The 11,779-nt window shown below is 38.8% G+C and overlaps 1 protein-coding gene across 1 annotated transcript in view; it reads right to left on the bottom strand.

Moving 5' to 3' along the window:
* Positions 1-2,925: 2,925 nt before the first annotated feature.
* LOC136061643 (probable LRR receptor-like serine/threonine-protein kinase At1g05700) overlaps positions 2,926-11,779 on the bottom strand; it is a 48,333-nt gene continuing 39,479 nt past the window's right edge. The window contains exons 8-11 of the mRNA XM_065759665.1: positions 3,798-3,899; positions 3,668-3,720; positions 3,434-3,572; positions 2,926-3,099 (exon numbers count right to left, since the gene is read on the bottom strand). Coding sequence (XP_065615737.1) covers positions 2,926-3,099; positions 3,434-3,572; positions 3,668-3,720; positions 3,798-3,899 — 468 coding nt within the window. The remainder of the gene's footprint in view (positions 3,100-3,433; positions 3,573-3,667; positions 3,721-3,797; positions 3,900-11,779) is intronic.

The raw sequence follows: 11,779 nt of genomic DNA, 5'->3' as shown, positions 1-11,779 counted from the left end.
AGCTAAGATAGTAGTGACATACAAAGATTGGGCCAAGAAGCTCCCTTTTGCCTTATGGGGTTACAGAACTTATATGCTTGTGTCAATTAGGGTAACCCCCTACTCTTTGGTCTACAGTAGTGAAGTAGTACTTCCCATTGAAGTGGACATTGTTAAGATTAGTGCCCTTAAATCCTATTGTATGACGCTATGTATGATATTAAGTTTGACATTGTGTATGACATTATGTATGACTTAATATTGTGTTTAATGAATTTGTTTTATTATTATCTAAAATAATGGTAACATGAATATTCAGACATTATCATTTAGTCCATGAGATGCATAGTATGTGATTTATGTGAACAGTTACAGAAGATATAAATCACAAATTCTTTGTAAACTCAGAATTATAGTTCGTAGTTAGTGATCAAATTGGACATTTCATCTGTGAAGACTATAACATATCAACCATGATGATTTGTCTTAATCATAGAAGTGGAGACTTTTGGTTGATGTGTTAATATGTTTTAAGAGTTAAGACATATTGAACTGGACCGCTGTGAGATTTATTATTTTCCTAAGGACTGTCATATGAATAATAAATCTCACGACTTGTATTTGCATGAACTTTTAATCCTGAGAGAATAATGGACCTGATCATGAGGTGTAGGTTGCTTTGATATATCAGGAGTGAGATCTATAGTAATGGTCAAAATCTCTGTATGTTGGGTAGCCACATTTAGTGTTGATGGAACATGTATTCTCAAGATGGAATTCATAGTCTCTTAACGGAGATATAAAGTATTTCCTTGAGATAAGTTTAATGAGTTTGTTATTCAGAGAGTTAGGCCTAACCACTTTAGTAAGACTAAAGTATATATTTATGAAATTGGATTTCATAAATATATAATGAATAACATTAAAGGATTAAACCGGATACTTAAGGATTAAGATGTAGTAATTTACAAAGTGGTAGTCTACATTAATGACTTTGTATTACTACGAATATTTTATGAAGGGGTAGCATGTATAATAAAGTCTTGGGATATAATTTATAGATAAGACCTAGAGTGCAACTATATTTATATAGTGGTATTAAATATAGTTAATGGTAACTTTAGACTTGTCAAGAATTGACAGAAAAACCCAAAGCCCATTGGAGCTAGTGTCTTATTGGTCCCTTTTGGTTCCACTCCAATCCACACACTTAAACCCAATTGGAAAGGCCCAAAAGGCCAGCCCAATTAGATAATTGGTTAGATACAAAGGGAAAAAAAAAACATACAAAATTTTGTGAATAAAAAAAACAACATTGTAATGGTGTGAAAGTGAGTGTATTCACTATCTAACCATCCCTTTGTATCCAATTGAGAGTCCACACTTCTTGGGCGTTAGTGAAATTAGAGTGAAGATTAAAAGTATTCCTAAGTGCTTCAATCTTCGGTTTTGAAATTTGCCACTTCAAGGTACGCTTTCTTGTTCTCAAATTCTGAAATTTACTTAATGCATGTTGTCAATTTCGAACGATGTAGATCCATTATTTTTCCCCTGCGTTCACATTTATTTCCATCAGATATACAATCTTTGAGGGTACTAGCAGAAACCAAATTCCTAGAGGAAGATTGGGTGAGACAAAGATATGAGCAATTGGCTTTTATAGATGAGAAGAGAGCCAGGGCGTAATGCCATGCACAAGGATACCAATAGAGGATTGCTACAACATTTAATAAAAAGGTGAAACCTAGAAACCTTAAAGAAGGGGACTTGGTTCTAAAAGTGCTTAGAGATGAAACTTTTGATCTAAGAGGAAAGATGAAGCCAAGATGGTCTGGTCCTTTTATTATCAAGAAGATTATTTTAAGAGGTGTTACAAGAATTACAGATTTGGATGGGGAAGAGATGCTTCACTCAATCAACATGGATAGACTTTGAAGATACCACAATTGATAAGAAAAAAAAAAGCCTAATATGTTGAGAACTTGAAAAGGTAGCCTAGGCAAAAGTTAAGGCAAAAGGACTCCATTAGGTTGAAAACCCGAAAGGGTGATCTAGGCAAAAAATAGGGGCAAAGACCATGGGCATGGCGAAATTCCTCAAAGGATGTCATAGGCAAAAATTACATGGTATGGAAAAAAAGAAAAAAAAACAGAAAAAATTGATGACAATAAGTAAAGATAATAAATGGGTAGTTCTCTCATTACTCAAATTAAAAGATGATAGATTGTTTCTATAGGGGATTTAGGACATTCTGACCCTTTATTAAATTCATAAGAATAGACATGAGAATCATAAGTGCAGAAAAGTAAAATTTGGGACATATCAAGGAGGTTAGTCAGTCTTTCTTTCTTTTGATTGGACTTTTTGTAAGCTTTCTCAGCTATGTGAACCCACTTCATGACAGCCTTAAGTCATTTCTTATACTCTAAAGTTGGTTGAAGCAATTGGAGCCTTTCATATGGCCATATTTGGAGCAGGTAAAAGAGAAGGAGAGAAGGCATGAGTGAAAGGAAAAGAAAGAGAGAGAAAAATAAAAAAAATAAGTTAAAAGACGATATAAGGAGCCTCGATGGGTTGAAAATCGAAAGAAATCCATGCAAAAGTTAGAGGAATCCCGCTAGGTAGAAGACCTAGGCAAAAATTAGGGATTGAGAGAAAAGATTCATCCATTTTAACTTGATGGTATGAGAAGGTGCAAGGGAGAGACCAAAGGGCTCAAGGAAAAATTTAAGCACAATGTTTCCAAGAATAACATAATGACACAAAGTTTCCACAAGTTTGTAATTTAAGTACATATCCCAAATAAAAGCATAAATATAAAGGATGTTTTTAAAATATAACCCAATGTCTCAAACAAAATCTAAAAGTGCAAGCATGTGTGCTAAAAAGAAAAGTAATAAAAGCAACAAAAAGAAAGTATGCTATGCTATGCTATCTACAAGATCATCAGAAACTCCTCTTCCTTGACTGGTAATTCGGAGTCGACTCTGAACCTCCCACACCATCACCGCCATCATTATCATCATCATCCTTACCATTCCCACTATCGTATAGCTGCCAGGAGTACTCAGTCAACTCTAGCTTGAGGTTTCTCGCAAGCAAAATGAGCTCTTTATGCTCCTAAACAGTAGGCTGAATTTTGAAGGAAAGGTTGTTAGAACAAGTGTTGGGGTGCAAGAGTAGAAAAGAAAGAGAATATGGATGAAAGAGAACTCATCGCCTAGGTGCCTTCAGGAAAGAGGTAACCCGTGACATTTGTATTATGGATAATAGGGTGCTCTTAAGCAAAGACACCAAGGCCGTAAGCATAGATCGACCAAGGAAAATGGGGAGGATTAATAAGAGCACTGGAAGCAGGGCCATCTTGACATAAGTGTTTCATTTGAGTGTTACTAATGTACGAGAATGTAGATGATGACTAATTAAAGGAAATAAGAGGAGTAAGAACACATACTGGAACGGTAAGGGAAGGTATGAGGCGAGTCACACTAAACTCGTCATAATCTAGCTCATGGTCATACTCCTCATTTGTCATGGAACAAGAGCAAGCATGAACATTAGAGGGTCCATAGGAACCCGAGGCCCATCCTCCCCTGCCAATTGGCAGCACACCCTCTCTACCAAGTAGATCATTTTCAATCCACCACCCTCAAAGGGTTGAGAGAGACTAGAAACAATAGTAGCTAACTCTAAGCCCGGGTTTGCTATTGGGGCAACTCTGGCCCAAGGGTTCCATATGATCTGTGACAACACAAGGTTAGAAAGAGAACCTTAAGAAGCACACAAATAGTGGAAAGAGGTATATGTTTCTGACTTACATCATTAGGAGATAGCTTGTCGAGATGAGCTTGAATTGAGGTGACCCTCCTCAAGTCCACCTCAGCCCCTCGAGTAATGAGGCCATACTCCACGACCCAGCGCTGAAAAGATAGGACAGTTTGCAAAAGGTCATGGTATAGTTTGCAAGATGATAGTTTGCAAGGTTTAGATATGATACAGTTTGCAAGACATAGATTTGGCAGTTTACAAGGTAATAGTTTGTAAGATATGGGTATGAATGCAATCAATAGGAATATGGTTCATGGTCATAACCTAGATGGCATGTGGATGTATGACCATAAGGTTGAGAATGCATGAGTTACAAGACAAAAGGGAAAGAAATTAACCTCAAGGAACTTCCAAGGCCCCACTAGTTGGCGTAGAGTCCCCCGACTAAGAGTGTCCAAGGAGGAGTAAAATAGGCTAAGCATGCCAGCCCCCGGTTGGCAGCCCGAGCCCTTTCAAAGTCCTAGAAAAGAGCTAGCTACCTCAAGGACACTGTTTACCACTATTGGCGAATAGGTACACCCCCAACAAGTACAGCAGAAAGACCCTAGCCATTAAGAGACACTCCTCAGCTGTCCCTCATAGATGATGCATGAAGTCCGCCTTAAGATTACTGTAGCAAATCGTCTCAGTAACATACCTCCTCCCTAGCAAGTTTGCACCTAACCAAATGCTTGACTCATCCTCTAGACTAATCGGGACCCCATTAAACTGTAAGCCAATTATGCGGTGGAAGTCATGAAGAGTGATTACCGAATAGCAATATGGAAGGTGTGGGTAGTGTCCCACCATCTCTCAGCCATAGTTTGTGCCAAGACAGCACTGGCAGACCTTTCAGGCATCAGACAAATAATGGGCTCAAAAACCTGTAGCACGGATATGGCCTCGAGTGTTAACACCTGGCCTTAATCATTAGAATGAAAAATCACCATCGTCGTCGGGCCTTTGCTCAACCACCTACCGTGGCGACGCTCCCACACATATGGGGCCCTTGTTGGAGGCCCCTCTCAAATGATACGTGTATGTAGTGTGTGTTTGTGTGTAACAGTGTTTGGCATGGTTCGTGCGGGGCTTTGGGTGCTCTCTCTCTCTCTCTCTCTCTCTCTCTCTCTTTCTCTCGGTGGAGGAAGGTAGGTCTACCTTTGGCTTTATGGCAGGAATCTAGGCCAAATTTTAAGAGATTACCAAAGGTAAGTGGAGTCGCCACCAATCATTGGGTTTTTCTAAGGTGTGATTGGTCACCTGTTTCTAGATGATTTTATTACCAATCCTAGGCTAAGAAAAAGGGCATTTTTCCTAATCTAATTTGGATGGAAAAAATCTTGATTCTTAGGTCCGTAAGTTTGGTTACGTGTGAGGAAGGTGTTAGGAACCCTACAACACTTGTCCAAGGATAGTCCTTTGTTTTGATAAAACCTTAATTTTTAGAGATTGGTAGTAAAAAACATGATTTTGGCATTGGCTTACGGGGCTTTGCATGCATAGGGCTTTGAGGCTTGGCTTTTGAATAAATGTGGTTCCAATCTATGCTTACCTAAGGCGTTGGGCAAAATACCAGATTTTAATGGCGAAAATCTGGCAACATGTCACCGTACTTTCATAGCAAAAATTAGGCATTGTTTTGCCTTAGGTGACATGGACTATGACAATCACATTGGAAGGGGTGAGTAGGTATATATATACATACCTCATGCACAATGAAAGCACACAGAGAAGGAAATTAAATGCCAACATCCCTAAAGTATAGCCCAAAATATAAGTGCAGGAAAATAAATAAGGGTCACCACACTCTATAGATGAGGAAGAATGGTACACGGCATGATATACCTAATACAAACCATCTAAGAGAGGAGGGAAGGAGGAAGGAAGGGGTTTTAAAAGAGTACATAACCAAATGTGAGAGGTTAGACCCCTAAAACTACTGAACACAGCCGCTTGGCTTATATTGACATGCTTGTATCATGCCTTTTTTGCTTGTGCTTGGGAAACCGTGCCCTAGCTCCATGTATCCTTGGCAAAAGCAAGAAACCAGCAGACAAGCAATGGAAGGAAAGATGCAAAGAGCATATGAAAGAGGCATAAAACAAATAAGGATGGTAGGCATGGCAAGCAAAGAAACAAGAAAGAAAGCAAGCAAACGAGAAGATAAACAAGCAAGAAAACAAACAAAAGGTTGTGTCCGTGAGGGACAAATGTAGGTTTGGATCAAATTTCCATAACTTCATTGTGTTGAAGCATGGAAGACACACTAGCAAGCAAGACTCATGCATGAACATGTAAGCAAGCATGTAAAGATGCATAGAAAGCCAACGGGTGGCACAAACAAGCATGGCAAGCATATCATTGCACGGAGCGGAAAGGGGGAAAGGTATGTACGAAGCAACCGGCATCATGCTGATGCATACCAAATCCAAACAAGGCCTCATAAGCATCGGATGTAACCACACAACCATAAACTCACTAAGGGCATCAAACCTGGCAAAGCCTAGAACTAGAGAGGCTAACATAAGCATAAAGCATAAAAGCAAGCAAGCATAGACATGCAAATAGGGGCGATCCAAACCCTTTGATGTGGGCCAAGGTGTATGGACAATGACAAAAACCAGAGGGTCTAGATCAGGTCTGAACCGATAGGCCAAAACACAAGAAAGAAAGACAAAGTGACAAAAGGGCTACAATAGCACATGGCATGACAAACATAGCCTAGGTCTAGGAATGTAAACATGGCATCGAGTGCACAAGCACATGGAAGATAGCATAAATCATGCAGAGAACATAGATCCAAGCACATAGGCATGTGAAAACATAAATCTAGACATATAGGCAACTCGTTTGTTTGCTTGCTTTCTTGTTTCTTTGTTTGCCATGCCTACCACGCTTATCTGTTTTATGCCTCTTTCGTATGCTCTTTGCATCTTTTCTTTCCATTGCTTGTCTACTGGATTCTTGTCTTTGCCTTTGCATGTACATACATGGAGCAAGGACGCATTGAACTAGGGCACAGTTTCCCAGACTCAAGCAAAAAGGGCGTGAATGCGAGCATGTCAATATAAGCCAAGCGGCTGTGTTTAGTAGTTTTAAGGGTCTAGCCTCTCCCATTTAATTATGTACTCTTAGATGGTTTGTATTAGGTATATCATGCCATGTACAAGTGTGTTGTGTGTATGTGTAATAGTGGTGGCATGGTTCGTGCGGGGCTTTGGGTGCTCTCTTTCTCAGTGGAGGAAGGTAGGTCTACCCTTGGCGTTATGATAGGAATCTGGGCCAAATTTTAAGGGATTACCGAAGGTAAGTGGAGTCGTCACCAATCATTGGGTTTTTCGAAGGTGTGATTGGTCACCTGTTTCTAGATGATTTTATTACCAATCCTAGGATAAGAAAAAGGGTATTTTTCCTAATCTAATGTGGATGGCAAAAAATCTTGACTCTTAGGTCTGGAAGTTTGGTTACGTGTGGGGAGGGTTTTATGCATCCTACAACGCCTATCCATGGACAGTCCTTTATTTTGATAAAACCTTAATTTTTGGAGATTGGAAGTAAAAAGCATGATTTTTGGCATTGGCTTTCGAGGCTTTGCATGCATGGGGCTTTGAGGTTTGGCTTTTGAATAGGTATGGTCCCAATCTATGCTTACCTAAGGCGTCCAGGCAAAATACCAGATTTCCACAGCGAAAATCCGGCAACATATCACCTTACTTTCATAGTGGAAATTAAGCATCGCTTTGCCTTAGGTGACATGGACTATGACAGTCACATCAGAAGGGGCAAGTAGGTATATATATACATACATCATGCATAATGCAAGCATATAGAGTAGGAAAGTAAATGCCTACATCCCTAGAGTATAACCCAAAATATAAGTGCAGGAAAATTAACAGGAGTCGCCACACTCTAGAGATGAGGGTGAATGGTACATAGCATGATATACCTAATACAAACCATCTAAGAGTACATAACCAAATGGGAGAGGCTAGACCCCTAAAACTACTAAACACAGCCGCTTGGCTTATATTGACATGCTCGCATCCACGCCCTTTTTGCTTGCGTCTGGGAAATTGTGCCCTAGCTCTATGCGTCCTTGCTCCATGTACGTATATGCAAAGGCAAAGGCAAAAAACCAGTAGACAAGTAATGGAAAGAAAAGATGCAAATAGCATACGAAAGAGGCTTAAAACAGATAAACGTGGTAGGCATGGCAAACAAAGAAACAAGAAAGCAAGCAAACAAACGAGAAGACAAACAAATAAGAAAATAAACAAAAGGTGGTATTTGCGAGGGACAAATGTAGGTTTGGATCAAATGTCCATAACTTCATTGTGTTGAATCATGGACAACACATTAGGAAGCAAGACTCATGTATGAACATGTAAGCAAGCATGTAAAGATGCATAAAAAGCCTACGGGTGGCACAAACAAGCATGACAACCATATCATTGCATGGAGCTTAAAGGGGAAAAGGTATGCATGAAGTAACTGACATCATGGTGATGCATCCTAAATGGTTACATCCAAACAAGGCCTCATGAGCGTCGGATGTAACCACACAACCACAAACCTGCTAAGGGCGTCAAGCGTGGCAAAACCTAGAACTAGAAAGGCTAACACAAGCATAAAGCATTGAAAGAAGCAAGCATAGACATGAAAATAGAGGTAATCCAAACCCTTTGATGTGAGCCAAGGTGTATAGACAATGACAAAGACCACAGGGTCAAGATCAGGTCCGTACCAATTGGCCAAAACATAAGAAAGAAAGACAAAGCAACGAAAGAGCTACAGTAGCATATGACATGACAAACATAGCCTAGGTCTAGGCACACAAACATGGCATAAAGCATGTAGAGAATATAGATCCAAGCACATAGGCATGTGAAAACATAAATCTAGACATATAGCCATAGAAACATGCATGTAAACGTGTAGAAGCCTAGCACATAGACATGGAAGAACATGAATCCAAGCATATATGCATGTGAAGACAAGGATCTAACCATATAGCATGGAAATAAACACAGAGACATATAGATCCAAGCAAGGCATAGCCAACAACATCATACAAGCATGTGAGCATGTAACCCTAACATCAACTTGGAACAAAAAGAGGAACAAAGCATAGGAAAACATGGCATAAGGGATAAAGCATGTAGATCTAAACATATAAGCATGTAAGGATGTAGATCTAAGTATGAAACATGGCAAAAAGCATAAAAAGCATGGAAATTTAGGCTAGAAACACAAATAAAGCAAGCAACATGTTAGGAAAGCAGTAAATCATGTTATTTAAGCAAAAAGAGTAAGATAAACGCTAGAAAAAGATTTAGAAGGTTAGGGGTGCCGATAGTACCTAAAAAGCTACATCCACACCCCCAAACCCCAAATCCCAAAGTGTAGAACCAAGGAGAAAAAGAATGGGTATAAGAATAATACCATGTGTTTTTGGTGAAGAATCAAGAGGCTTTGATGTGTTTTTATTTGTATTTTTTGTGCTTGGAAGAGAAGGAAAAACATGTAGAAGACATTCAGGCAGAGAGCAGAACCAAGGGAGAAATTTTTTTTCTGTTTGAAGAGTGCTTGAGGCTTTTTATAGCCCTAGCATGATTTTCAAGGTAGCAGCCCTTGTAGGGCCTCCACCTTCAAAACCTCCTCGGATGGGCTTGATCTTGGAACCTTTGGAAAGATCGTGACTTCCTATTTCTGAAAAGGTATGGATCTTGAAAATCCAACGGTTGGATCGAAAGTTATGGCTCTTGGATGTTAGCTATGCATCGATTAGTGTGTTATCCCGGTTTTCGTGATATCTCGGCCGTTCTAACTCCGATTTTGACCCATGAATAGTTGTTGAAATGAGAATTTGTTAATCTTTGCAATGGAATTCATTTCAACCCATTTTGATGACAGATCAAAATTAAGGTTGCCCACCCAAGATTAACCTCAGGTCAAACTCGGTCAAAAATCTTTGAGAAGCTTAGGTTTGGTGAAAAACCATGAAAAGTGTTGTTTTGTGAGGATTTTGACCTTATTTGACCTTCAGTCAACCTAAGGTTGACCGAGAACATTTTGGTCATTTTATCTGAAAAATACACTTTGGGTGCTTCGGTGTCCGAACGGGTTGCGCCACGTCATTCTAGATGTTCTCACAACCCCATGGAGAGAATATAATATTTTTGGATTTTTCAGGGTCTGGCACGCAAGTCAAGGTCAGACAAAATACAGTATTAACATTGAGTCTCCTCGATTAGGATAGAGTACCACACCAAGACCCGGCTGGAACTACCCTTACCAGGATATAGGGCTGAAACCTGCAAGAAGAGAATGAGATGAAATTCATGATTAAGTGATATTGGATGCATAATAGGATGAAATGTGACACGGGACATATAGTTGAGTTAAAAAATGATGAAGGATGATGTTAAAATTGAAAATAGATGAAAAATAGATGAAAAATGAGCTAAGATGCCTAAACTAGGGTTTCTGCCTGGTGCCATGTGTACGTAGGGAAAGGCCTATGTACGCAGAGTTTTGCACACATACGCAGGATGGAACCTACGTGCGCATAAATTGCAGAACAGATACACGCATGCAAGAACAAGCCCGTGTACGCATGAATCCAGGCTACACACACAAAAACACGTTCATGCACGCAGGCCCAAATCTGTGCACATAGGAATGAACACAGAAGGTTGTTCTTCAACATTTTCAAACTTTTCTCAACCAAAACTCAACCTAAACATGTTCCTACTCCTCCTAGAGTGTCAGGTTTCAATCTAAACCCATCCCAAATCAAAACCTATACATTTATAGGCCTGAAAACAAATAAAAATGGAAGATTAAAGGAAAACTTGAAAAATGAGAGATGTTTGAAAAATTACTAATTCAGCCTTTATGCCCTCCAAAAGGTGTTACTGTGATCTGTAGGTTAAGGGAGGAGCCGATGTTAGCCTTACTACTCCATTCCAGCGAGTGAGATGGAAAGCATTGGTGGAGAGGATGCAAGAACTCTTTTTGGAGTTAGGTGCCATTGAAGGAGATGAGAAAAATTTGAGAGAGAAGTTAAGATTGAAAAAGAAGGAAGAGAGTCAGATTGTGAGGGAATGAGAGAAAGGAAAAAGGCTTTTGTAGAGAGAGTTAGAGAATATGAAGAGATGAAGGAAGATGAAAAGAGTGAAAAAAAAAAAGATTGGTAACTATTGGAGAAAAAATATGAACAGGCTAGAACACACCTGGTGGCTAAACTACATTTAGTTTAGGCCTCCTTGCTAAACTACATGTAGTTTTACAAAAAAAAAAAAAAAAATTCAGATATCCCCACAGAGTTCCTATGAGGCTAGAAGTGCAAAGGAAAATTCAAAAATACACCCAAAATTGACAAAACGTCCTCAGTAGGCAAGGAGCACCAAAACCCTAAGGTTATGTTTGTTAACAGTTTTTGTTTTCTATTTTCAAAAACTTGTTTTTGGGAATAAAAAGAGAAAAAAAAATTTCTTGTATTTTTGAAATCAAAAACATGTTTGGTTAGTTGAAATTAAAAAGATAGTTTTTTGAAGAAAAAAAAAAAAAGAAAATACCAAAATATGTTGTTATTAGGAGTTGAACTCTAATGCTAACTCATTAAATGAAACAAATTCATTAAATTAAATGTATTTTTTCATTGACTTTTAAAAATTAGAAACTAAAAACAACTTTTTGCATGTTTTCAGTTTCCTTCACAAATTGAATTTTGAAAACAGTTTTTGTTTTCTATCCATTTTGGGTTGTTAAACAAGTTTTTTAGTCTCAAAAATAGAAAATTGTTTTTGGAAATAGAAAACAAGGGGAAAAAAACAGTTACCAAACATACCCTAAAAAAGCCTCCCTAGTGGATCGAAAGCATTGAAAATATCCCTAGTGGATTAAAATCATCCAAAAAAAAAAAAAAAAAAAACATCCCCAGCGGATTGAAAGCATCAAACATCCTTTAGTGGACCAAAAAATCATCATG

The sequence above is a fragment of the Quercus suber genome, unplaced genomic scaffold, assembly GCF_002906115.3.
Source record: "Quercus suber isolate HL8 unplaced genomic scaffold, Cork oak 2.0 scaffold_337, whole genome shotgun sequence".
Classification (NCBI taxonomy): Eukaryota; Viridiplantae; Streptophyta; class Magnoliopsida; order Fagales; family Fagaceae; genus Quercus; species Quercus suber.
Note: the sequence above shows the minus strand (reverse complement) of the source record. Positions and strands in the feature narration are given on the sequence as shown.